General features: G+C 40.7%; 2 protein-coding genes across 2 annotated transcripts; both read right to left on the bottom strand.

Moving 5' to 3' along the window:
- Nucleotides 1-247: 247 nt before the first annotated feature.
- vps51 (VPS51 subunit of GARP complex) lies at nt 248-13,815 on the bottom strand. The gene is made up of 11 exons (XM_080748846.1): nt 13,409-13,815; nt 9,941-10,070; nt 7,368-7,514; nt 6,879-7,098; nt 5,450-6,353; nt 4,880-5,095; nt 4,136-4,219; nt 3,472-3,606; nt 2,895-3,010; nt 1,588-1,675; nt 248-1,278 (listed from the first exon to the last, which is right to left on the bottom strand). The coding sequence occupies exons 1-11, from the start codon at nt 13,571-13,573 to the stop codon at nt 1,018-1,020; spliced, it is 2,466 nt and encodes an 821-aa protein (XP_080604972.1). The 5' UTR covers nt 13,574-13,815; the 3' UTR covers nt 248-1,017.
- A 4,371-nt stretch (nt 13,816-18,186) lies between these two features.
- On the bottom strand, nt 18,187-26,368 carry frmd8 (FERM domain containing 8). The gene is made up of 11 exons (XM_080749058.1): nt 26,249-26,368; nt 23,287-23,384; nt 22,553-22,720; nt 21,737-21,838; nt 21,318-21,376; nt 20,987-21,153; nt 20,290-20,505; nt 20,061-20,184; nt 19,585-19,734; nt 18,807-19,053; nt 18,187-18,326 (listed from the first exon to the last, which is right to left on the bottom strand). The coding sequence occupies exons 2-11, from the start codon at nt 23,375-23,377 to the stop codon at nt 18,214-18,216; spliced, it is 1,437 nt and encodes a 478-aa protein (XP_080605184.1). The 5' UTR covers nt 23,378-23,384; nt 26,249-26,368; the 3' UTR covers nt 18,187-18,213.
- Between the last annotated feature and the right edge of the window lie 1,468 nt (nt 26,369-27,836).

The following is a 27,836-nucleotide window of genomic DNA, read 5'->3' on the forward strand; positions in this document are numbered from 1 at the left end:
GTCCACAGTTCAAATATGATTATTTTGAGGGGGTCGTGGCCTAAAAGGTTTGGGAACCCTTGGTCTAAGCTCTTGCATGAGTGTGGTAGTTTGGTTTCCCGCAAGCAGGGTTCAAATCCCAGATAAGGTATTAAAATAACGGATTGCAGCTTCAACTCTGTAAAGAAAATAAAGACCCCAGGAAATAATTCAGAATGTTCAATCACTGTATTGTTATAGATTCATTGCACATGTAACATAGCTCCTTAAGGTATATAATATGTGCAAGAGATGTAAGGAATAGAGAATGCAATTATGTTCCTGATGAGAGTACAGAATAAAGTTAGCAGAAATAAATAATCTTTAAGTGCTAAAACTTAGATTACTAGATCACATCCATACTACTAATGAATTAAGTAATTCACCCCAAAACATTATTTACATAGAATAGTCTGTATAGTAGTATACAGACTAATAGTATACCACATCATTCAACAGCAGGACTCACCAATTACTCATTATCATTCATTAACAATTTCACTTCCTTTAAAAGGTGGAGCGTCAGCGTACAACTACAGTTCTTACAGTGCTTTTAAATATGTTAACCTGTTCTAAAAGATTGTTCAGTCTGTATTCATACACAACCTGCAAGTGAACGGAATTGATGGACAATGTGACAAAAATGATGAAACAACTGAACTTAAGCGTCACTGAGATGCAAGTCCAGGCAAAAACTGGACCTTTTCCCAATGTTTGGCTTTGATTTGTTGCCACTGAAGTTGCACTGGTTGAACAAATCCAACATTAAAACATAATTTCATAATGTGCCTGGTAATGTAGTTATGAAGCACGCGTTGAATAAAATACAGTCAAACTTCTATCTTCTTCACCTCGTTTACAAGAGTCCCCCCAAGTCTCCCAAACATTAGAACAAGAATAATTCCCCCTTCTGCCCTATACTGTACTTGATAAACGATTCATTTTCACATATCTGAGACATTCATTTTCTAATAGACTTTGTTTCTTCGGTCAAAGCGTTCAACCTCTCTCACAGATAACCTCGATCACGCTCTGCTCCATGGGGGCGGGGTCTAAACAGCGATGGGCGGTGCTGCCCACGATCTCGTCCAGCAGGAAGTGGACGAGGTTCTCGTCAGAGACGAAGCGCCACAGGTACATCTGCAGGTAGTGGCAGTCCACCTGGATCTGCTGCAGGCCGTAGCGGCCAAAGGTGCGCAGGCGGACGCACTCAAGGAATGTCTTTAGACTGATTTTTATAATTCCTGTGATCACAGAGACCTGAAGGATAGGGGGAGGGGGATCGGAGAAGTGTGTGTTAGAGCAAAAACATAAATACAGGTGGGGGCAAGGAAAAAGAAGTGGAGAGAGACAGAAAAGTATTATTAAAGCACTTTGAGTTGTCTCTATTTGCACTGCTTGGCACATTATCAAGTTCTGAGGGTGCTTGAGATGGTGTGTGTGTTTGTAGTACCTATACAGACATATTTAGCGAGGGGTTGCTATCGTAGGCGGTGTTTCACCGCCTTGAGATTACTTGATTGGACTCTACCCAGTAAGGCATAAAACAGATCCCACATCAGCACTCACCTTGTTGAACTCCACCGAGCTGAATATGTCAATCCTCTCAGAGAAGAGCTTATGGATGTTACTTAAGAGGTTGGTATCCATGGGAGCACTGTCGACAGACAAAACAGCTCAGGTTGAAATGAAAATCACTGTATTAAACAAACAAGACTAAGAAGATTAAAAGCTCTGCTAGCCCTAGATTGGCCAAAGAGTGGTGCTAGAGGAAAGGCTATGGGGCCCACATAGCTGGGTTCACCCTGCAAACTGCCCCTTAGATTATGAGATATCCTAATAATATCTTAATAATCTTGTGACATTTTGGCACTAGAGAAAATGTCATGGAGTCTCTCCAGGGGGCATTCATGCACTCAGCAATGAGTAAACTGACCATTAGATTATGATATCTTGTGCGTAAGTGGAAATTTTGGCCTAAGGGTGGCACTAGAGGAAAGGCCACGGGGTCTCCAAAATCAGTAGGGTCAATCTGCCCATTACATTTTGAGATAGATACCTTTATTATCCCAAGGGGGGAAATCAGTTGCCCAGAGGCAGCACAGCAGTATAAGGTTATTTACAAAGTTACAGAGAAGTATGAAAAAGAAAAAAAGAAAAAAACAAGAACAGAGTACAGAGTACAGGAACAGATAGCAAACTCCATGCCTATCCATCCAGTAGTTTTAAAGATAATGTTATATTGGACCAAAATGGTGGGTGGGTGGAAGGATGGACCAATCTAGGAACCCTTTCGGTATAATCTGTTTTGAGAGTGGTAGTCTTTAAAGCAATGCAACATCCATCTATTAAAGTTTTGATCATATAAAATGAAAATGGGGAAGTTATGGCAACCAGTAGCAGAAATGTCTGCAGGGACAGGACAGGACAAACACTGGCAAGTGCTCATCTTGTTAAGGGCACCATATGCTCTGTATTATCTAGTCTTTCTCTTTGAGAGTATGCTTTGAATATACATTTATGCAGACGTCTAAGATCATGTGTAAGGATTTCAGAATAACACAGATTGTGCTTTTCTTTTCTTTTAGCTTGTGGCAGGGCCGTTCGGTCTATTTGTCTTTTCATCCTTAATACTTTGGGATTTTTTGATGCAGCGTATACAAGCAAAAAAAACAAAACAAAGGCTACCAGAATTGGACTGTCAAAGTCGCAAGTGCAACATGCAACATTTTTGTTGAACTGTCAAAGTTGCAATTGAAAAAAAAAAAAAAAAAAAAAAAATCTCCATTGGAAAATATACCTCTAAACTAGAAGACAGCACACGGTCAAGGTATACCACATAAGGCATTGTCTTTAAAGTTGCGTACTGTAGGTACCTTGGAGTGTAGCTGGCTGCATAACGTGGTTGCTGTCTTGAGCAGACAGAAAAGGTCCTCTTGCTAGAGTCACTACTGTGTGCCTTCCTCACACCTTCCTCGTACAAAAGACCAACCTGTAAGGGAAGCACAATCAAGTTAAAGAGGTGGTGCCATAGTTTTGTACTTTTTCTGGTTTTCATGTGTCTAGGAGGTTGACAGTATTTCATTAGACCCCCTGGTGTGGTTGTTATGAGCAATTATGTATTCCCTTTGCATTTTGGATTTCTTTCTCGAGGCTGCCACCTTGTGGGTCAAAGGTGCCGATCCAAAAACACAGATAGAGTGACATCACTCTATCTTCATGGGGGGGGTCATGGCACTTCATCTTAAATAAAGGTTTTAGTGTCTCTAGGTTTTATGAGGGAGGAAGGTGGTATACAACAAGTCTTTCCTTCAAAGCTACAGTATTAGAAGAGAAACACCTGTTCAGTGACAGGCCTCTCCTGAAACTTTGACATCAACATAAAAAACATAAAAAAAGAATTCACACAACAGCTGACAACAGATAAGATCAATTATAAACATAAAATGCCACCTGCACATCAATTGAAGTAGTATCTTCCACCACCCTCTTCATCACAGCACGGACATTTCGAGGCTCAATGGTGTTGACCCAGTCTCGTGTTTCCACACTCTTTCTCAGCATCTGGGAGATGATAAGGCCCTGGACCTGCAGTAAAGCCGGGGAAACCATTACCATGTCTACCAGATATCATGGCTAATCCTTTTTACGCTTTACCGGATAGAACGGTGAGTGGAGAGATAAAGAAATCTCTTTGGGATTCTATGTGTATAGAAGGGCGATAACATCTCGATCTGTACACAAAATGTTGTGTGTTAAAGCTGTAATTTGTAAGACGTATAGTCCTACCCTCCCATGCAAGCACCAAAATGTCTACTGCTAAGATAGCTTCAGGCAATACCCATTTTCAACCAGTACAAGAGTTATTTTCTTTGTGACACTTGTGAGCAATTCATTGTATGCATTGTCTGATGAAGTATATTGTATGGCTTAAGAGGTTGAAGCAATTCCTGATATCCAATTCAGTTGGCGTTCCTCAGTGCGGGAAAAAATAGGTGGCCAAGTATAGACACTTGGAGAACACTGGTCAACCAAGTAAGTGTATGGTTTAATGGTTACACTCATATCTATGTTTTATATGGTTTGCTTTCCTGAGTTAAGACCTACAGTACAGTACCTTGACATAATGGTTCAGTAGTTTCTGTGCTGCTTCTCTGGCCTCGGTGCATAAGGTTGTGACTGCAGTCACAGGGCTGTGGTGCTGGTAAACAAAAACAAAATAGAAAACGTCTGCATTGGTATTGTCACCCCCATAGATACCTTTATTATCTAAAGGGGGGAAATCAGTCGCACAGATGCAGCAAAGCAGTTTGAGGTTACAAGGTTGCAAGGTTGTAGTATGTGGTTATTATAACAATATAAAATATAATAGAAATAGTCCCTGTACCTACTCTATGGCATTTTAGTCAAGTGCAACGACAGAATAAGCATAAAGACCTCTAGCAATGCTCCTGTAATCCTAGAAGATCAAGTAGGCCTAACTGGAAAGTGTTATAAGAATAGAAGCACAGAGGCTAAGAACACAAGAGTAGATTTCTTTTTAATTAATGGTTAACTAAGCCAAAGATATTATATTGACAACGAGAGGGAAATGTGAGTAACTGACCTCTTAACTAAATATCTTTGACAGGGCTTTACCAGTATAATACCCTTATGCATGCCTCTGCATTTATTTAATCTTTTTTACATTACATAGTCTCGAGGAGTAGAGTGAAAGGGACACTCGTGTTTGCATTTCCCTTTACAGATAGGAAAGCTGAAAGGAAGACCAAAGTGCAGGTGACAAGAAGCACTCAGAGAAAAAGGAAAAAAAAAAAACATTATCTCTGGGCATTAAAGATGGCAACAGCAAGAAAAGTACCTGAACGAGAAACTGCTCGTCTGTGAGTGTGAGGATGTAGGAGATAGTAGAGGTCTCATAGTCCAGGCAAAGCCGAGACAGCAGCAACAGAAGAGCTGGTGGTGTGGAACCTCCCTTGTCTCCGGCGCTCTCACAAAACTGCCGTGAAGACTGGCACACAAACTTTATGAAGCTCACAACCAGATTCTCACGCACACCCTGGCTACAGAATTCTCCCTATGATGGCAAAGGGGGACACAAATCAAAGGGCCTATTAGGGCTGGTTTGAACAAACTCAAGCCAAGGCAAAAGAACAGTGCATTGAACTTGCTAGATTAGAACATAAAACCCCAATTGAGCAACCCAAAATATCCAGTGATTAAATAATACAATAGAAATGTATTAATCAAATTATCTGGAAAATCGTCAAGTTTGAAGATCTTTTCTTTTTTCTCAAAATCAAAAGAAAATGTAGGAAAACATTTAGGGATATTTACTTGCAAACCATAAAAAGTCCCGACCCACTGTTTGGGAAAGTGCTGTACAGTATATTGTTTATATTATTATATAAAATCATAAACATTCACTGACCTTAAAGTAAGGCTTGTTGGAGAACGTAATGTCCTTGGCCGTGAAGAGATGCACCGAGGCCAACACAGACTTGATCTGATTGAGGATGGAGGCCGACAGCGAGGAGAGGAGCTCCGGCAGGCTGTTCGGGCCTTCTCTCCCGGAAGCCCCGCCCCCTAGGAGAGACCCGCCCGCGGAGGCCGGCGCGAGGCGCGGCGCGGCCAGGGCCTGCCTCACGTCCGTCAGGCTGTCCAGGTAGAACCTCTGCAGAGCGGCCAGGTACTGCCTGAGCCTCTCTGTGGCCGCTCGCACCACGATCTCAGTCCCCTTTTGTGGCACGGTAGAACCCGGCAACAGTTTGGAAACGGCCTGGAGCCTGCGGTGGAAGCGGTCTAAGGCGCGGACCAGGAGGGAGTTATCTCCAACGCCCTTCTCTTCCTGAATCCTCCGCTCCACTAGGGAGAAGTAGCGAGCAGCCAAGTCATCCACGAAGGCGTTGAGCTTGCCGCTGGCCATCTGGGGGATGTTCTTGGATGCCAGCTCCCCCGTCTGAGCGTGATTGATGAACAGCTCTTGATAGGACGTGATCACCAGGCATAAGCTGCTGACAAACTCATTGCAACCCCTGTCAATGAATTCCAGAATATCGGTCTTTGAGCTGGGAGAGGTCAGGGCGCTGGCTTTGGGAGATGAATCAGAGGGGCTTTCAGGAGCTGCAGCAGAAGATGGGGTGCCAGCGGAGCCACTTGGCGTGTCTGAGGCTGATGGATAAGGTCTTATCTCTGCTTCCAGGCCCTGGAGGTCCAGCACCAGGCGGCTCTGAGCGTGGCTCAGGAACTTATCACACAGCTCCTCGGCTGGTTCATCCAGCTGCAAAAGCAGCTCCACACACTCTGACAGGTCCCTGGCACTGGTCCCACCATCCCTATGATCAGAGAGGGTGATCTGAATGAGTGATCCGTAGGATAATAAATAGTACGCTGTATGGTTGTGGAGATAACTATTGCACATTATAGCTCCATGCCCACCAGGAACGGTTTAGAAAAATGTACTTCTTCTCTCGTTCAGCTATCTGATTGGGACCAGATTGGCAAAAATGATCACTGAAAACTCAACGGTAAACAAAAATTGTGATTTGTTCGTGTATTTTCCTTCATTTAGACAATTTGTGTCAGCAGCCCTAATGTTGAAAAACTGCTAAGCAGAGCTCCATCTGGTGCACAATTGAAACGGTGCCTCGGGAGAAGAGACAAAATCATTGTATTCATTAAAACTGCTTTCATGATACACAAAACACATCCCAAATAGGAATAACATTTTTTGAATCGGCCTCAGGTCTAAATGGGTTAATATGCAAATTGTATCTTACGATTTACCCTCAAATTTGAGTAAAGCTCCCATGTGCTTCACTGAAGATGGCGTTATTTAGGTCCATTACCACAATACACACCTGAACTTCTGCCGAAGCTCCTGTGCCAGCTTGTCCATGATGGCATGGCAGTCATCTTGAATGCCCTTGAAGGAGGGTAAGTGGCTGTACTGTGCCAGTACGCAGCGGGCACGACGATGGGAGCTCACAGCCTGGGCATAGGCCTGCAGCTCAAGACACTTATTCAGCCTCGCAGGCAGCTCAAACAGAAACTGCAGCTTACGAAGGAGAGTGTGTACGCCTGGAGGAGAGGAGAGGAGAGGAGAGGAGAGGAGGATTAGAAATGTAGCCTAAGATAATAATTATTATTACACAACCAGGTTCTTTGAAAATGTTGTTAGAACATGAATGATGGAGTGCAGTCTCTGCTGTATATTGCACAAAGATACAACAATAAATCATTTTTTGACAGCAGGGAAGACAAAATAAATATAATGTTGGAGCAGAACGAAGAGGTCAACTGCCTCTAAAAGAAATACCAACCTAGAAAAGAACAGATTTGTCCCTCACCTGACAGTTTTGTTATCTGCGTGTGCTGGTCCTGGAGAGTGCCACTGATGCAAGCACTGAACTCTGTGATAGCAGCCATGTTGGCCGAGAGGCAGTCCATTTCATCTTCCATCTTCTTGAAGTCGTTCTTCATCTTTCTTATCGTGTCTAGCAGGATGGATGGAGGCGTCAGGGTTTAATAATCATCCGTTAATAAAATATCTGTTCTGTAACAGAGTGCTTTTACCAAAGGCAAAATCTCTAAATATAGAGGACACACCAGAGGTGATATAACAAAGGACAGCTCAGAACAAGAGGTGGGACAGCTTAGCTACATAGAGACACATGCAGGTTTCTCTGTGAGGGGATATGATGAGAGTACCGGCAACATCTGAGACGCGTTCCAACAAGGCATTCAAATGTCTTTTATGTTTTTATTTTATTATATTTTATTAACACAAATCATTATAGGCCAATAAGGAGCCCCAGACTAGTCAAACAGCTCGAATTTGATATGCACAAAAATGTAACCTTTGGTATAAGAACCCATTTCAGACTTAAAGAGATAAGAAAGCCAAAATCACCTTTTCTATAAATATATACTAGTAAGACGCCTCAGGGTGACAAGTGACCCTAAAGGGTGAGGTTGCGCCATGTCTTGGCCATCTGGCCAGTGATGTGTATTGGACCAGTTACCCATATGGAAACCCCTGGTACGCATATATGGAGATCCATGTACTGTATATGGAGATATGCTGTGACGGGAGAGCCCAAACATGCTTACTCTTCGTTATGTGAAAGTCCTATGACGTCTATGACATCTGACATCATACATACATACAATCCCTTTTATGCCCATACATGGAGATTCCTGTCTGTAGCCAGCCACACAGATATGGGCTGTCTTGGCCATATATGGATTCTGTTAGTGTGGTATGTGGCCGATGTGGCCTCCATATATGGGTATTCCTATATGAAGTCCTGTTAGATATGGGTAAGATATATATGATATATCCGTTAGTGTGGTTCCCCTAACATCACAGTGAAGTCAGAGTGTGATGTCGGAGCGGCAAACCCGTAAAAAAGACAGTAAAAAAGTGTACATGTCCAGAGTCGGATGGAGTCAGCATGTGCCGTTTCACAAACTAAACTACGATCTTTGGCCGCAATTATATCAATGAGTCACTTGTGATAGGGAGCAATGATATGGTTCAATTTGCCAATAGGCTTCGCTTGTGGATTCAGAGCTTTCTGCTGTTTCTGTAGCCATTTCTGTGTACTTCCAGTTTCTGTGTAGAAAATAAATGTTTGGCGCCACTCATTACATATTTGCTCAATCCATTCTACTTGTGTGGCATGATGTAGGCATATCTAATTAATATTAATTTAATAACCCTGTTTTATATCAGTGGGTTCAGAGCAGACAGACACTCAACAGACCGCCTACAGTTACATTCACTGTTTTATCTGTGTTATCTGGTTCTCTCTCACAAGTCAAGTCGGACAGTTCTTTAGATTTTAGGGTAGTTTCTTTGTATTTGGTGTTTTATCATATTAGTATTACTATTTTCAATGGTCGTTGACTCGTTCCGAGCTGAATCACCACCGTGTTGACATGCCGTGGCCTGTGAGAGAACGCCGTTATTCGGCTGGAAGCTGCTGCTGCTGTCCCCCTGACAGTGGGGCTGTTCGACTCAGTGGTGGAAACACACTGTTTAGTAAATGTCAGGTATTCAAAATGTACTCATAAAAATAAAAAAATGCTGATCTACAAGCTCACAACGGTGAGCTTTTAGATCGGCTATTTTCCGTGAACGTCGTGTGTGTGCATGGCACGCACTGTTATCCCCCACACACGAACACACACACACACACACTAACACACAGTCCCCGCGGATAAGACAGCTCTGCGTGCGGTAAACAGCCGGAGAACGGGTGCACGGGTGGAGAAAGTTAAACAATGGATAAAAGCTCAGACAGCTTGTTTGTAAAAGACTTGCACATTTTTACTGGTAAATATACCATGAAGTTGCTGAATCTTTATCATTTTTACACCTGCAATGGCTAGTTTTAATGACCACTAGAGTATAATGATATGCACGCTCAACTCCGCCCCTCCTCCCACAACAACAGATAACCATGCCTACATTTTAGATTTCTTTTCATAATCTGAATTCTGATAAAAACAAATAAAGAGGCGGGGTTTCTTGCCCCTTTAAAGAAAATGCTTGTGGCAAACAAAGAACATTGTTCTCCAAAACAAACATCATAATAAAAACATGTTTTTGGAACTCAAAGGATGACTTCTATGGTCCGTCCGACTCCTCACTAATGCCCAATACTAAATACTAATGTATTTTCAATTAAATATTTCTATTCAAGGAAACCAATGTAATGCTTTATTTTTAATGATGTTGTACATATTACTTTGAAATTGCATTATAAATGAAGTGTTAGGTCACCAAAAGCTTTCCCCCATAAGACAACGTCCCATTATGAAAAGGTGTGTGATCTCCTGGACTATTCAAAGGAGAAGAAACGACAGGTGAGGCTCGACTGATTAACAGTAAAGCACTAGAACTTAGTCATGTCACCTGTAGCAGAGATGAACTTGTTGTAGTTTTCGTACACCAGTGTCTGCATGTCACTGTCCAAGGCTCGGATCTGCTTGACCATGCAGCTCTCCTGATCCATGAGCTCTCCAAGAGAACACTCCCTTCTAAGCTGTAAGTCAGGAAGTCAGTAAGTCAAGCAAACACACACACACACACACACACACACACACACACACACACACACACACACACACACACACACACACACACACATCCAAAGTTAAACAGAAGTGAAAGAAAGGTTGATGTTACTTATTTTATTTATTAAATAATGTCAGCTTTTTATCATTTGAATAAACAGCACAAATATATGTATACCTGTACAGCAGCAAAGCATGCACACTCACACTTCTTTTCGAAGTGTAATTTTATCACTGCGCATAATTAACACTTTGACCGCCACGGAGGTCATATGACGTCGCGTTTTTCCCCCCCCCGCGCTGCCACCGGCGTCATATGACGCCGGAATGTCTTTTTTTTAATTAACACAAGATTAGGAGCATATGTATCACTGACGCTTGGATTCAGCCGTCCTGGGCCCTGGAATGACTAAAATCACCATGGTTACCATTGTGTGGCCAATCAGCTTGTGTTACCTTGTGTTACCATGGTGATTTGGTACATGACCGTCCTCCCCAGGCCTGGGATTGCTGGATGGACGGCATTCACGGAAGGAGCAGCATGTGTTTGGGGGGGGGGTTTAGTTTAGTGCTTTACTATACTACTGAGGACTACTTCTACAGCCGTATGTGATCTGAAAAGTTTTACTGGATCGTCATGGTTCATCGACCAGGCCACCAGGGACCACCGAGCCGCGGCGTCGCAGCGAAAAGAACTGCTATATAAAGTAAGTGGTTGTTGCTAGATTGATTGATTGATACAGTGGTGTATTGCCGTGTTTGGGGGGTCGCGACGTCGCTCCGAGAGCAAGCATGAGATGAGAGATGATTATGCTCATCTCGGATCACAACAGGTGGTCCGCGCGCGGACCACCGATCGAGCAGGGCGTTTAGCTCAGCGGCGTCAGTTCAGAAAAAGCTAAGTTATGGCAACTTGACTGGTGTCTTTCACGCGCGCGAGGCTCGCGTGCAAGACACCAGTCATGTTACATACCTTTACAACAGGCACGATTACAGTACATTTTATTATATTCCCCTGTAGCCAAGGTATGGCAGCTGCCATAGCTTGCCATACCCAATTGACGCCTCTTTAGCTTAGCTTGGTGAGAAAGGAGGACAGATGCTCCATTTAGTGCAAAACAAACACATCCCAGCAAAACAACCACTATAAGTCACTCGCAAACGTCGCAGTCTGACCAATCCAGCGAGATGGAGATCGAAAAAGAATCCCAGTGGTAATCCTCATTGTATTTTTATAGTTTTATCGTGTTTTATTCTAAAAGTAACCTGGTGCCAACGTTGTTTGCTAAGCCTGCTCAGATTTCCTCTCTCTCTTCCTCTCTCTCTTCCTCTCTCTCTCTCTCTCTCTCTCTCTCTGCCATGATACAAGAGAGAAAGTTGGGGAGAGAGAGATTGATTGATTGATTGATTGATTGAAGACTTTATTAGAAGTTTGCATAGGAAAAGGTACAGTTTCATGACGGTACAGTTCACTGGTACAAGGTCTACTAAAAGGAGATCATGAGATCCATGAAAAGACTAGGCTTATTTCCATAGTAAACCATTGCAGTATCTCATATAACATTGAATGACAGACGGATAGAACACAGTACTATGCAGTAGATATAGTCAGGAAAAAAGGGGGAAATAAAAAACAGTATAAAAACATACAGTAGGTAAATACAAAGAAGGGATTGATTGATTGATTGATTGATTGAAGACTTTATTAGAAGTTTGCATAGGAAAAGGTACAGTTTCATGACGGTACAGTTCACTGGTACAAGGTCTACTAAAAGGAGAGCCATGAAAATACTAAGCTCATAGTGCCTTGCTGGGCTATGAGCTTGTAGATCGGCTATTAGGCATCATATGTAAATGGAAGATCTACAAGCTCATAGCGCGGTGCCGGGCTATGAGCTTGTAGATCTGCTATTTTGGAAATATATGTACCTGTGTATATAAAATGTATAGCAAATAATTATATATACCTTATGGTAATTATGTTTTTTTTTTTCATAATTACTCTTACTTGCAGTTGCCTGGTCTGGATTCTAACATGGTGAAGTTTGTCGCAGTTGGCTTGACTTTGTCAATACAAACATTTCCATATGAATGTACATCAATTTTTATTTAATTTTATGTATTATGACTTTGAATTGCTCAGGGTAGTTTGACCGTTTTAGTTTGACGTGACTAAAATGATGATTGCAATGGAACACATCTACAACTATACTGAAGTGAAACAGCAATGTAAAGTTTTTTTTTAATCTTTATCAGAGTTTTTATCTTTATTTTTGAGATGTCTGATGTCTAACTGAAGGCTTGAATAAAAAATCCCAGGTCAAAACACAGTGGATTCTACTCTGTCTCTCCTTCATCCTGGGAAGATGAAAAAAGAGCCTCTGTCAGTCTCCTGGCTTCTTCCACTTTCCTGCCTTATAACTAGACCACGGTACAACTTTTTTTTAACTTTTTTTTTACAGCATTATGGCCGGTACCCTGTTCTTCATTTAGAGGTACTGTGTGTTCTTGTACCATTTACCAATTTGTTTCTAGGGCTTCTGAAAGTTTTTTTCCTTTGACCTCAATTATCTCAGAAAGTAAATTTCTGATGCTCCTTTTTCATCTGTACAGCTTTCGCTCTCCCTCAGGTTTCTCCACAGCAGAACACCACAGCAGGACGAAATTTTTATGGTGAAAGCTAAGGTTCCGACTCTATATTCTCTGAAATTTTTGTCAATTTTCGTACATCCTACCATTTTCAATTTATTCCGTCAAAAATGAATGGCCGTCTATGGTGGCAAGGGTTATACCCTTAAAACCCTTAACATTGTGGCAGTCAAAGTGTTAATAACGTACTGTCATGAAACTCTACCTTTTCCTATGCAAACTTCTAATAAAATCTTCAATCAATCAATCAAAAGCTGACAACTTTATGGACATTACATTGTTTTCAATATCAAATAATATAACACACGTCGTGCACTGTGGCCCTTGAATGGCTGGTCCATATGGAATATGAGCCAGTATTCAAGCCTATAGGCTAGGTGCCACTATAGTGGATGGTGCCACCACCATCCCCCAGGTGAGATTGACAAGTAGAAATGCCATTTAGTAATACATGCAAGTGCAACCACGCCATACTTTGTCGTAAAACAAACAAAAAAAACATTTTAAAATGTTCCCAATAATAACATGCCAGGGTTGGTAACCCTTAGAGACCTAGCCATGGTTCAGAATGTTTCAGGGCTAGTAGATTGTAGATAGTACCACCATACTACACTACTAAACATCTTTATGTTGCTGACAAGTGGAGATCAGCTGTTACCTTATTGAGGTAAACATCAGGGTCGAAGTGCGGCCCGTTGATATCGCAGGGATCCAGGGACTCTGCTTGATCCGCGGCCTTTCCTTCCTCGTTGAGTCCGTAGTAAAGCTTCAACATTCCGTGAACTCTACGCTTTCGCGATTCGGCGTCGACTTCTGTCTCCATCGTGATCTTAACTGAATGAACTGAATGTAGCTGGCTGGGCTTAATAGCTACTGTATTCCAGAATATGACACACAAAAATGTCAGAAAACTATGAATTTAAGGTGAATGGACAGTTGGCTACATACATAACCTTACAGACAATCTAGAAAAGCTGCTTGACATTCACACACTAAAGAGTAACACACTACTAACCGCTATCAGACCTTTTCAATACGCTGAATTTAAAAAGATGTAAGCAACATCTTTTGGATCCATTTTCCTGCAGGATGTTATTTCCGGGTTCGTCATCGCTGCGTCACCACAGTCATCACAAAGAGGGTGTAGCCTACTACTCACTGTGGTTCTCAAACTTTGTCATGTCAAGGACCCCCAAATTGACACTTATTAGCTCGCGGACCCCCGTTTGAAAAGATATGTCAGGGACCACCATAAGAGAAGATTTTTATGGCACTAGCACTAGCAGTGATTGTGATTCTCAATAATTATAATTTCAAGGACCCGCAGTTTGACATGCATTTTATGACATTTCTATCTCTGGGACCCCAATTTCTATTGTAAAATCTATTTTAATTTAACTCTCAGAGTAACAGACTAGTAAGGGTCCATTTGGTTCCTGACTTATCATTTAGCTGGGGATGCCCTTGAACTCCCTCAAGGACCCCTGGGGGTCCCCAGACCCGCCCAGACCCCACTTTAAGAATCAATTAACCTCACCTACCAGTCTTTCTTGCTCTGGTATTGTTCAGTTGTAGTTCTACTTATGTTAAAGGCTAATCTCGGCTGTATATCAACTAAAACATGTATTGCCATTTTCCTAATGCATCTATGATAGTGATTCTGATAGGTGTTAAATATCAGACACAACTTTTGACAAACCAACAAAAATCACCCAGTAATGCCACCCAGTGGTGAATATTCATGAGAATCAAAATATCAAATAGTATTTAAACTACAGGTGAAATAAATAAATAAAATACACTGTGTCTGATTTGAAATTAAAAATGTTATTACATTTTAAATTTCAAATTATTCTCAACCAAAAGGAAGCCAGTGTAGGATGGCTAAAATATGGCCTTTCTTGGTTCATGATACCTACATGATTTCATTCATGTCAATTCATTTCTTATGAACAAACAACCACAGCACATATTTTTTAACAGTCAGTTTTAATACACAAGGATATTAAATATCAGAAATAAGAGTTCATTGCAAAGAAATGTAAAAGTTCAGTATTGCCTTCAGCAGTCCAAAAGTCAATGAAGGAAGATTTAATATATATATATGGAAATGAATCCCTTTCATGTTTATTTCATTGTACTCTTTAATGAGATTTCATACAATGTTCCATTATGGATAATTACAACTCAACACAAGCTTTGCTTTGGTCTGTCAGCTAAAGTAACCAACCTGTGAGTTTTGTTTCAACAAAGGTTCAGTGGACTACTGTACATTTTATAACGTTAACTAGTTTAACCACAGTAGCTGTTCAGCCAAAGTATGGGGGTTATTTGAGAGGATTTGGCATCCCTTTCTCTCCTACCCGAAAGGGTGAAATAAATTTGTAGGTAATTAATATAATTAGAATGATAAGCCAGCACTTGATGAATATTGTGATTTACTTTTGATATTCTCCATATATGGGGGGGGGGGGAATACATTTGGATTATTTGATTTCCTTATTATGTGATGCGCTTTACAATAGGAATATTTGAAACAAAGTACTTTCCTTGAATCAGCTTGGGAAGATCGATGCATCATTTGATTGAAAATGTGTGACAGCTGCTAAATCTAGTGCCTAGTCTAGCACCTGTGAAGACAATCCCTGGTTCATGGGCATGAAAACAGTCCCATGATAGCCAGAATAGATACAAATAAAAAGGCACTTCTTTATGTGTCTGTAAATTGACAGCTTTTAGAAAAGGATTCATAAAATGACCATTTTATGAGTAAGAACACTGGCATATATGAAAGAAAACAGTAAAAACATTGTCTTGTGAAAGCTAGCAAACAATACAAAGAATTAGCAGATGTACAACCCTTATATACAGCGTGTTGTGTTAGTATTAATAGTGCAGTATCATATCATGTGATGTGCAGTGTGTAGGAATGCCTATTCTACAATGTAACGTGCGTAATGTTAGGATTAACTTAAGAGCAGTACATCAGACTGTGGCTTTTACATCAGTAAGGTTACATAACTTGTATAAGTGAACTGACACAAAAACACCCTGCAGCTTGCATGAACAGGGAACTGGGCAAGCTACATTTTAAGATTCCTTCATCTATAAGAGCACGGCTGTTATGAGCTCATACAGTTTTAGTGGAATAGGCAGCATTGAGAGGTTGTAGGCTTTGCTTCTGTGCATATCAGTGAAGGAAGCTCCCTTGTTAACAAAGGATTGAATAGGATTAAGGCTCATGTGTTTTAAGAGAATCACTGTACCAGGTCTGTTTCAAAAACAAACAAGAGATTTGATTTGCAATGTTGACATCCCTTGAATTGTTCTGATATTACTTATTTTTGATTCTCTGCTTTGAAGAGATTCTTTAGTTGTTTTTCCATAACGCCAACTGACAGGGACTCCCCTATGACGACTCCTAAGGTCCAGCTGAAGAGGCTGCAGAAATGCACTGCTCAAGACCGGGATGCAATGGACGCCATGAGGAGAGAGCTGGCTGCCACCCAGGACCTTCTTTATCAAAAAGAGCAAGAAATCAAGTGCCTTCAGCATCAGCTGGAGAAGCTAGAAGTGGAACTGGGTGTGCAGGACAGTTGGGCAAGGGAGAGACAGCAAGAGTTGGAGTTGCAGGGACATCGAGCTGAGCTAATACGCAAAGTCCATGAGTTGAAGTCTAAATCCACTGACATGGAGCGCAAGATCGACCAGCTCATGGACGAAAATGGCGACTTGCCTGCACAGATGAGACCTGAGCTCGAAGCTCGCCCTCTCCAACTGTCAAAAGCACGGGAGCGCATATCTTCCTAAAATAATTGACCATCTTTCGATCTAGCAGAGGACAGGAGCGCTTGGTCTTCTATCCTAGACACTGATATGTACAAAAGTAGATGAACTTGAGTCAGTTTCTCAAGTGCTTCAGATGTCATAATTTGCAGCATAGGTTTGTTTTGGTAAACAGACTGAGGTTTGAACGGCATACACTCACAAGTCCTTGGAGAGTCCTATTACAATTCTGCGTCTCCTCGTTCACATAGTGGTACTGAAGTAATCCCACAGGAAACATTAATTTTTAAATAACCAAATAAGTACAAATACAGGCTGCTTATTTTGAGCTGGCCACAGAAGATTGCACACTCCCCTAAATACAATATTTTAACATTATACGCATTTTAGGAAGGCCACTTGTTTTTCTCCATGGCATAGCTGAATAAGCTTGGTTTATTACATTTTAGTCTGTTATAGCTACTGTAGTTATGCAAACTATGCTAGGGTCTTTGGTATGAAAATTACCTCCAGTTCAATTTTGTTAGTGGTTATCAGGTGAGCAGTTAAACCCTAACCCTAAATGGGGATTGTTAGCCTGCATATTATTAGTTTAGTAACAGGATAGAAAGCATGTCAACAGAAAAGGTGGTTTTAACATTGGACTCAAAATAATGCTAAACTGGGTGACATGTTCCTTTAAAACATGTTGAGCAACATTAGTCCCATTTTCCTTTTTCACTTCTGATTACATTTCCTCACAGAGTTGCACAAGCACACATTCTTTCCCCCACTGAAAAATTTCCACAAGTCGTTTATTTACTTTCACCATCCTTTGAGTTTAGATCAGTATATAAGCCTCAGTAATGTATTAGGTGTCATTTTATTTTTTTATATCTTTTTGAGCGTCTATTTTGCACTGCTGCTCCATGTGTGGGCCTATGGGGTTTGTATTGCTTGTCAAGTTTAAATATCTATAACACAGGAGTTTGGAAGCATTTTTAGGTGAGCGACTTGCATTTTCAGCTGGGAAAAAGCACTGTGGACACAGCCTTAACATTTTTCCTTACAGTAAAGACTTGTTTTATTAAGCGTTTACCAGTGTCTGCTGTACTGAATGATTGTTCTTTATGTTGTATTTAACAGTATTTAGTATTTTATATGTCACCAAAACAGTGCTTTTTTTAGTTAAGTGAATTCATTTTCAATTGTCGAGTCTAGTATAGAGGGCTAAGTCACAGGCTGCACGCGCACCTCACTTAGCTCTATGACAGAAGTCTGCACAAATAGGATTGCATAATAGGAGGGAACATATGAGGAGTTCTCTGTAATCTGTGCCCTTGTCTGCGCTCATCTTGAAATGTACGTTTTTCTGAATGAGTGGGATTCAATTAAGCCAACAGCCATGACATACTGCTTCAAAAAGGCTATGTGCTGTATATTATATTTCATCTGTTTCATTGGGACCATAAAGTAGACAGGTTAGCTCGACCTCTGAACCATAATTGCTCCTTAGATCATGACGTTTTTCACATTACTCTATTCTCTTAATATACACAACTTTAAACAAATATTTTCCATTCACACCTAGATCCCTCTCTTGGTCCGTTGCATTTTCATATTGTTATGAGTTGCTAACCCAACCTTCTGAAATGTCTCTGGTCTTTGAGTAGCTTACAGCAGAGCTGGATCTCAAGGCTAACCCTGTTCCAAACTCTCTGTCACCTGCACGGCAGAGTATGAGGTTGCAGGTGCCTGTCGAGTGAAGAAGGAAGCAGCTCTTTTAGGCTTCAAGCGTTTTATTTCCTTACCTGAAAGACAAGAATAAAAATATAATAATAATAATAATTAATGTGATGAATATATTACTATGATGAGATGGGAGATGACCTCAAGAGATGTCTGTTTGTAGCTACAGAAGAGTCAGTACTGCTGTATGGTGTATGAGTTGGTAGGACTAGATACATTAGGTGGTAGAACTATATACAGTATATGAGATCAATGGACTGGTGAGATGAGATGGTACAACTAGTGAAATGAGATGATATGAGAGTTATATAGATGGTAGGACTAGTGCTATTAGATGATGATATTCACATTGAGTGATATTGTGAAATTAGATGGTGGATGAGCTACAGAAATCATTCTCAGTCGATAGAACTAATGAATTAACATTAGGACTAGGAAAATAGGAGTTTGGTTGGACTCATTCACTAGATATTGCATCTATGAGGCTGAGGAAATGTACGCCTGATTCTTCACAGGCGTTCGCTCAATTCCACGCGACTCACCGTTATCCACATAGCTAATGGTGTTGAGCGAATGGACACGGCTGCACACCACACTGTTTTGGCGTTGCAACTTCCCACGCCGTCCACGGCCACGTCCTTTTGGGACATCACCGCCATCCTGCGCTGCAGCCTGATGAGAGGGGCTGACGTCACCGTCACTTTCCGCTGCTGCGGCTGCGTCTCCGGCACTTTCAGACGCAGACCTCAACTCCACACAGAACTCTATAAGGCCACTCATGAGCTCAGCCTGGGGACATAATACAAAGATGACAATTCAATTTAGTCCTTCACTAATTTATTTCACAGTCAGCTGTCAATTGTGCTGACTGAAGTGTTGTGCTGTTGCCGGGCAATTAAGTTATAACATTGTTTATTGCCACATAACAATGATATTGTAAATAAAGGCTTTCTCTATTTTGAATAAACAAGACACTTTTGATTGATTTAATGTGGGCTCTATTAATCCAAATTTGGTAATTTATGTAGTTTAAAGTCCCTATTTGGGGCATGTCATTATGTTCAATGTTTAAAAAATATTTCAAATAAAAATCTCGAAAAGTAAAATATTGAATATTGAATAGCAGATGGTCATGATGCAGCAAGTTTTGAGATGGCAGATTGGCTATTTCAGTGATTGGTCACACATTATTAATATTTAGTTGAGGAGGAAAACCCCATTCAAATCAAAAGAGCTTCCTACTGCACACAGCAAACACAGAAAACGCCACAATAGTTGACCGACTGCTTAGTTGTTCAATTTCACTGAAGGTCTCATTACTTGTTTTGAGTAGATCTTCAGTAACTTGTTGACAGGTGTGCCTTCTTCCTCTCCGTCAAACTCTAGCCACAGAATATGAGAATCCCCCTCGTCCTCTGGGTAGCTGTGGTCCCAGGACAGCTCACTAAAACGCAGGCCTAAGAGCACATGCTACAAAAAAAAGAAATCTTAAGAATGGGTTTTTATAAGAATTCACACTTTGTGTGGTACTATGAATGTAATAACAGCGTAAAAGGACAATCATACAGAAATGTTGCATGGTGATTTAACTAAGTAACACAAAAGCAAAGGGCAATAATGCTTGTTTTACAGTAATCGACAAAATCGATATGTGATTAACCACTTCAGCCCTACTTTATTGTACAATGATGGTGTAATGAAAAAATAAAAAATAAATCTGTTCCCCCCCAAATTATTTTATTAAAATCTCTAAGCTCGATTAACTGGTGCATCCATTCACTACAGTAAGTGCCCACCTTCTCTTTGATATCCATCACGTAAACTCCATCCAGACTGATCCCAACATTGACCGCTTTGCGCCCTCCTCTATGCAGGATTCCTTGGACGGGCTTGTCAATCTCCCCATAGAAGAATGCACACCTGTTTAGGTTAAGTTAAAGCTTTTAGTCCTGCAAACTTGTGATCTGATGATGAAGTTAAATCCCATAACTTTGTATTCTATTAGGGTGTGATGGGACCTCATACCCGTAGTAAGGCAGAGAGTGGCATTTGCTGAGGTACTGGCGAAGGTGCTGTAAGGACTCTGGTGAGTTGCTGGCAGATGTGCAGAGTTTTTTGTATTCTTCCAGCAGGCTGTGCTCCATGCCTGCATGGCGGCTCCCTTTCCCTCTCAGAGCAGACAGAAGACCTCCCGACCCTGGGGTAACATGGGCAGGCAGGAAAGATGACAGCTTCTTCTCCCTGTGGCACGCAGATGGCAGACAATTAGTCCATCAGTTCACGAAAGAAATACACTGCAACCACAAGTTGGTCAGTTAACACAGATTAAAGAAATACAGAATCCGCTGACAACCTCCATTTTAAGTGCAAGTTTGTACCAGGTTTAGACCAGAAACAGTCGTGCTTAATTGGTAGCGAGCATAGAAAGAGATTCTGCGAGGGAAATCCTGCACCATGCACTTGTGTTTATACCCTAAAATTCTGTGATTTAAAACCAGTGACTCAGTTTATTGTCATCTGTTTCCAAAAGTCATTCACACATACAACAAACCAGAGCTATTGTGAGTTAGAACATGAGATTAGCTCCAGACACAGACAGATGCCCCATCATAGATGGCTAGGCTATTGCAGAGACATGCCATAAAAAGAGTTGGATAGAGCTAGAACATACATAGGAGCATAAATCAGAAGGTCTAGTGGAGTGCTTATGGCTTTAACCTACTTCAAAATAGCAGTTAGTTTCTGGTTGTCCAGACCAGATCCCTCATCGAGAGCAAGAGACAGCGCTCCAAGGCCTGTCCAGTGGTCTGGGTCGCAGGGGTAGCGACCAGAGAGAATGTTGCTCCTGGCTTCATCATACAAGAGTCTCAACACTCCCTCATCATCCATCTGTTAGAACAGTGACAGAATACCAAACAGGGACATTTAGAATTATCTCAGTGACTATCACAGCAAGCATGCTACTTGTTGATTGTGGTAATTTGTGGGGGCTTTTTTTATGTAATTTGTCTCAATTATAAGACACAGAGAGAAACACAGAGAGACAAAAGTACCTGTAACTCTTTAGATCTGGGATAAAACACATTCCGCCTGTATTGTAGACACGGTTCATCTGGAGGGAAATAACATAGGTGTATTTTATATTTCTCAATTAAGTGAATATGTAAGTCATGTAATGTATGTGTATACATGTGTGCACATATGTATGTGACTCTTGAGGTGTGTATCGTACATTGAGTCATTTTGCTTTTATTCCTGCCCTCTGTAGAGTACTGTAACTTGTTTTGCCTACAAATATATATAAACTTCAGATTGATGTGCTAAGGTAGATTAAGCTTTTCCTTAATCAAGTGTGGAAGACTTTCAAGCATTTCTAAAAGATTCATGTCAATACTGGGTGTTCTGGATTCACATAATGCAAGCTTCAGCAAACGTTGGGGAACCAGGCCGTCTGACACAGACACACCCTCACCTTGTGATATGTCTTCTTCTGAGGCCACAGTGAAGCGATACAACAAGTCTTGCCACTGTCGACACAGTTTGTATGGTTGGTGTCTCGGTTTTAATTGCAGCTCTGAGAATATGGGGAAAACAATAAATCATAATAATTAAACTGTCAAATTAGGCAATTTCCTGGGCTACCTTGCAAGATCATTATGTCAATGCAAATACAACAAAAAGCATTTTGTCTACAGTAGACAGGAATTGGGAAGATGGCTATGTAAAGACGAAGCCAAAAAATATCACTGTATGGATAAATAATAATATATCGGCCTCTGGAACCACGCCATGATTACGTCTAGACAGTAATGATTTACTCTGACCACTGTGGGTCCCCCGTGTCCATAAATGAAAGGATTCATTGTCTATCAGCAACCCCAACAAAACACTTTATCAATATCACAACCGCTGTGTTTAAATAGTCTTGCATAGCCAGATGGTAGACGATCAGTGATTTCTGCCTACTGATACATTTGGTGACATTTAATTCAATGTATTGGCTTGAACTGGGTGGAAACAGTTCAGAGGTTAAAAAAACAGCAGCATTATAGAACCAGACAAATCTGCAAGAAATAAATAAAGAAAACAGCCTGGCCTGTTGTTTTGTCCCTACTTTCATATTAGTAGGTGGAAATCTCTGATCGCCTGGCTACACAAGACTATAGCGACAAGCGTTTTAATGTTAAATACAAATCAATTTAATAAAGATTAATTGCATGCTACTATGTTCCCTTGATGCTGACGCATAGATTATGCAAAAAAAAAAGAGAGAAAAAAAGCGTATTACCAAGCAGGGGAGAGCAGAGCCAGACGGCGAAAGCATCCTGTGCCGAGTCAGGTATGTGGAGAGCCTCGCGGACACTACGGCCCAATTCCTGCACAGTCACACCACCTACCCCTTCTACACACAGGTGCACTGCACTGTCACCCACCAGGTAGATAAACACATCTTGGGCTGTGTGACAGAGAGACATACAGACAGTTTAACTTAAGCCCATTGTTTTGACAGTTTTAGCCTATAATGACATGCCCCCAAAATAGAAACATCTGGGTGAAAGGCTATCTTTAAAATTCTAAGCCAAAGTGAAACAAAACAAAAACAGAAGTCATGCAGAGCTTAAACTTGGTTACAAGTAGCAGATTCAATTTCAAAATATGTATCGAGGGCAGCTTTGTCCTCTAGTGAGTAACAACATTACATTACAAGTTTGTGTACTATTTGTAATAGTAGTATATCGTTGTTGTCGGGTGAAAACCGTGAAAATCTTGTATGTCCAAAACCGTTCGTTTTGCATTTATCATTTTAGAAATGATTTAAACTAGTGAAAACAGCCGATCTACAAGCACACAACGCCGTTGTGTGCTTGTAGATCAGCTGTTTTCATGACTTTTGTGCGACGGCCTTGTATGATGAAGCAGGGCTTTACTTTGTGAAAGAAAGTACACATTTGAAACTTGGAGATACGAGGTTTCCACCCGACGACGACGATATATACAAATATTAGAAACACTTGACTTTACCACGGGTAAGTGTTGCAGAGGAAGCAATGCTTCCTCTCTGTGACTGATCATCTGATGCTTCTGGAGGAAACCCACATTCGTCCCCTTCCATCTCTAGCCTGAAAACACAAAGAAACACATTCAAAACTGTGTCACAATATAGTATTGTTGTGGAGCGGAGCTTGCTCTCCTCCAACAGTCCATATAAAGAAACAATACACAACCACAGCATTACTCATGCTTGCAATTATTTTGTCGAACGGGTGAGATTGTAAGCCCAGAAAAGGTGTATTATAACGGTGTCAGGCATAATCGCCTATAACATTTTCGCCAGGTCTTTTCGCGGGGCACTTTTGCCGTGGAGGAGAGTCTTTTCACCTACCTGTCTGAGCCATTTCGCCTACCCTCAATTCTGCTGTCAGACTGTCCATGTTTTCATATTATCTCTTTGTCATTTAAATATTATAGTGACTGTGACAGTGGTGTTACATGTCAAACCTACACACGGCTATCCTATGCACCCCATAGTAATCACATAAATACAGAGCTATTGGAATCAGGTGCGCCCAAATAATTAATTAATCCATGTCCCGATACTATACATTCTTTGGTGCAGTATTGAACAGTATTGTAAAATGAACAGTATTGTAGGCCTATATTGTTTTAACATTAGGCTATACAAAATATATATGTAGGCTATTAGCCTATATAGGTCTATATAAGATATGCTACACCTAAATAGCCTAGAATCAACCTTGCCTGTCAACAGGCATAAAAAACTATTTTGCCATTTTTTAGGAATAAAATGTGATGTAAATAATAAATGTCAAGTAAACTGTTAGATTCACTTGACACCACTGTCACGGTGCGACACATTCAGTCGGCAAAGCATGGCTATACTGGTCCCAGTCTTATGGGCTGATAAAACATGATAAACGGCCATCCTATGGCGTGATACCATTCGAAACGGGTGCACAGTCACTATAATATTTAAATGACAAAGAGATAATTTGCAAACATGGACAGTCTGACAGCAGAATTGAGGGTAGGCGAAATGGCTCAGACAGGTAGGTGAAAAGACTCTCCTCCAAGGCGAAAATGCCAGGCGAAAGGACCAAATGCGTGTAGGCGAATATGTTATAGGCGAAAGTGCTGGTGACCATTATAACTACTATTATCTCTCATGTGGCCAATTAGTTTACTTTACATTGATTGAATTGTAATGATAATAAACGTGCGGTGTCAGTTACTGATAATTATGTAGGGATAGACTCTAAATTCATTTCAAAAGTAGCAACACATAATACCACTCGCTTAACTAGATATCGCAGGAAAAACTGCAGCATCACATGTAACAAGTGTAGTTGTTATTGTTGTTACCACACTTCCTGTACATGAGTCATGAGCACAAATATGTAAGCACTTTCGCACTGGCAAGTTCTGTTTATAATCAAGTTTCTTTTTGGGAGTTTTCAGTCGCTCCCTTTCGACGCTGGGTCAACATGGAGCCTGCAAATCTTAAACCGGCTCAGAAGATTGAATTTAAGTGTACAAACTACATCCACCAGATCCTGTGTTAATCAAATACACAGACTGAGTGAGTAGGGCATTTAGCATGCCCGAAGGGATTCCCAAGCAAGAGAAATGAGGCAGCAACTCTAATGTGGGTACTGTATTCTAAATCACTGCATGCCACTGATGCTGTCTGGGCATTGATTTAGGGTTTCTTTGAAGTACTGTAGAGTTGGCAGAGTCCACTGTCCTTGATATTAGATAGGGATATTGAAAGACTGCATAGGGGCGGAACAGAAATGTAAATGTACATGTGGCTTTTGGCAGTAGTCTTAAATGCTGACTGAGCACATTATATTGTCAGTGCTGAGAACCTGTCTGTTTATGAGAATTCTGCTGTTAGAACTAAATTACCGTTAGGACCAGAATGCAAGACGATCTCTGCGGCTATACAGTATTTGATTTCCATAAACCAAAACCCTTTTCCACCAATGGGACACAGAGGATAGGCTTTGGACTCAAATGAGACCCAAATCAATATTTTGCTTTTGCTTAGCTTGTCATTACTATAGAGAGCCATTGGACATAAATCTTACTCTTACAATTCAATTATTTTAAAATATAATACAATACAATATAAATGACACGATGACTTATTACTCAGACTTCAATTTGACTTGACTTTATATGACTAAACTTGTTTAAACAGGGTTTAGGACTATTTGACAGTCACCCAGTTTAGACTGGATTTTCCAGATAACCAACTAAAACACAAGGCTGACACCTCCACAGAACTTTAGGAACTAACTTTAGGAACTACCTAAGCCTAGCCTTGGTTCTAGACTATCATAGATGTGGTGTAATGAGTTTGACTTTTACTTTCATATTTATCATAGATAGGCAAATGTCAAACTCGATCAAATACATATATGATAGTCTTGATACAAGGCTAACATAAGCCCTACTTAAGATATTTCCAAAATAGGAGATCTACAAGCTCACAACATTTTGTGAGGGTGTAGACCATTTTAATAAAATAAGAATAATTGATTCGCCCATGTTTAATTATGTGTGTTTGGTGTTTTTATTACCCATGGGTTCCCATATTGGGTTCCAGACATTTCAACCCGTGTTGCAAAACATGGACTGTATATTAAAAGAACAAAGGCTAACGTTAGGTTCAATTCAAATATACAGGATGGAACACTGAACATGAGCGCCCAACAAGGAGACTGTCTGCTACTGTAGCTACATTTCCCTCAAGAACTATTATTTTGACAATTCTATTCCTGTTTAAACCTATGGTTTAAACTCAATCAAGTTGTTATCACAAAGCAAAATAGTCGGCCATTACAAAAAAGCGTAATAACAATAATATTACACTCATTCCACATTCTGGATAGTAGGGAATCTGTTAATTAGCAAGTAACGTTAAATAAGGTACAAAATGTTTTCTAGCGCCTTTACTCACCCTTTGCTGCCTGTGAAATTGTCTCCTCTCACCGCTTGTTTGGGTACGATGCAGCCAAAAAACTTACATAAATAAAGAGGTATTTCAGGTTAGCTACTGCCTTCTTAGCCAGTTTGCTACAACTACTAGCTTTCCGGGCAACTGCAACAGTTATCAGGATGATGTGTGACTCATGACCGATTCGTCTATTTTGATCCAACCCTTTTTGGGGTGTGACAATCACCACATTGACTCAATCAATGCAGCAGGGGGATGTATAAAAGGGGATATTTTAAAGCAGTGGTTCCCAAACCTTTTAGCTCTGCTCGAGACCCAATTAAAGACATTAGACATTTGCCTGGGACCCAAACTAGTGAAAATAGCAGATCTATTACAAGCACATAAAAAAAGTGTTTGATAAATGTATAAAAAATGTATTTAAAAAATGATTATTGTTTTTAAATACCGGTAAAGGAAAATAAAATTGGATTTTTACTTGAGTCGTGAGTCGTGACCCATAAGAATTGGTCTGTGACCCACAAATGGGTCCAGAACCACTGTTTGGGAACTAAACCTGTGATTTAGAATTTTAGATGTAAGAGAAGAACGTGTCTTTCTTTGTCAAAATTGAGTCGAAAGAGCCTGATCCAGAAAAATTATCCGGTTTTTCAGTGGAAAATGCAGACAACGTCATCATCACGTGATCAAAGCAGAGAAAACAACACCTCCTCCTCGTCTATTTGGCACTACATCCTACAGCCAGTGGTGGGCACTGTGGTACTCAAACAGCTTCATACATAGACCACCAAAATGATATGTAGGACTGTAGCTGTAGGATTTATATTTGAAAATATTTGGTGCCAAAGACACCATCAAATAAATGTCATTTTACTCATTTTTTCTAAAACAGCAGATATATAAATAATATATAAGACCATCTCGTAGATCAGCTATTTTCGAATAGCCGATGTAAGGGTCAAAGTCATTAAACTGATGTAACTGCAGGGGACTGCACTGTCCTACAGTAGGCTATGGTCAGCCTTGCATTAAAGGCTGACAATAAATGGGGGAAAATATGTGTTGTGTAGCCTAATGTACGGATATTGGAACAACAAAACTTTTACTGAGATACACAATGGTGCTGGGCTCAGTGACAGATGAACTGGAGACTCGAGGAAAATATAATTTGCTATATGTTAGTTAGTGTTAGTTTTTAACCAGATCTCTACATCCACAACTTAAAATTGTCAAAAGTGATCAAGAAAGTCAAATTAAAGAACCATATTTTGGGGCAGGATTTCCTCTTTTGTCAACAAATGTGCTCTGAAGACTCTATAACTGGAGCCTTCGTTCAATGCCATTTTGATTATGCTTGCACCCCTTGGTTTTCCAACATTTCAATGTCACATCTCAACTAAGTTTCAACTTAGTTTACACCAGCAGTCCAGGCACCTATAGGTTGATAATCGGGCCTGACAGCTTTTCACTGGTTTGTATCCCGATCCCAACAACCTTTGCTTTGTGTCATCCCCATATCTCTCCCCATTTCCTGTCAGACTACTGTGTCTGTATACCTATCAATAAAGCCATAACAGGCCCAAAAAATATC

The sequence above is a fragment of the Nannobrachium achirus genome (assembly GCF_963921795.1).
Source record: "Nannobrachium achirus genome assembly, chromosome: 19".
In the NCBI taxonomy this organism is placed as follows: Eukaryota; Metazoa; Chordata; class Actinopteri; order Myctophiformes; family Myctophidae; genus Nannobrachium; species Nannobrachium achirus.

What these genes read in the sequence shown, in the direction of transcription:
- frmd8 (XM_080749058.1), bottom strand. Translation starts at nt 23,377, where the DNA reads ATGGAAGGGGACGAATGTGGGTTTCCTCCAGAAGCATCAGATGATCAG. An exon ending in AAACTAACTGCTATTTTGAA is followed by an intron (nt 20,506 to 20,986) that starts GTAGGTTAAAGC and finishes TGCGTGCCACAG; the next exon opens with GGAGAAGAAGCTGTCATCTT. An exon ending in TGATGGATATCAAAGAGAAG is followed by an intron (nt 19,735 to 20,060) that starts GTGGGCACTTAC and finishes TTTTTTTTGTAG; the next exon opens with CATGTGCTCTTAGGCCTGCG.
- vps51 (XM_080748846.1), bottom strand. Translation starts at nt 13,573, where the DNA reads ATGGAGACAGAAGTCGACGCCGAATCGCGAAAGCGTAGAGTTCACGGA. An exon ending in GCAGATAACAAAACTGTCAG is followed by an intron (nt 7,099 to 7,367) that starts GTGAGGGACAAA and finishes CCTCTCCTCCAG; the next exon opens with GCGTACACACTCTCCTTCGT. An exon ending in GCTCGGTGGAGTTCAACAAG is followed by an intron (nt 1,279 to 1,587) that starts GTGAGTGCTGAT and finishes CCTATCCTTCAG; the next exon opens with GTCTCTGTGATCACAGGAAT.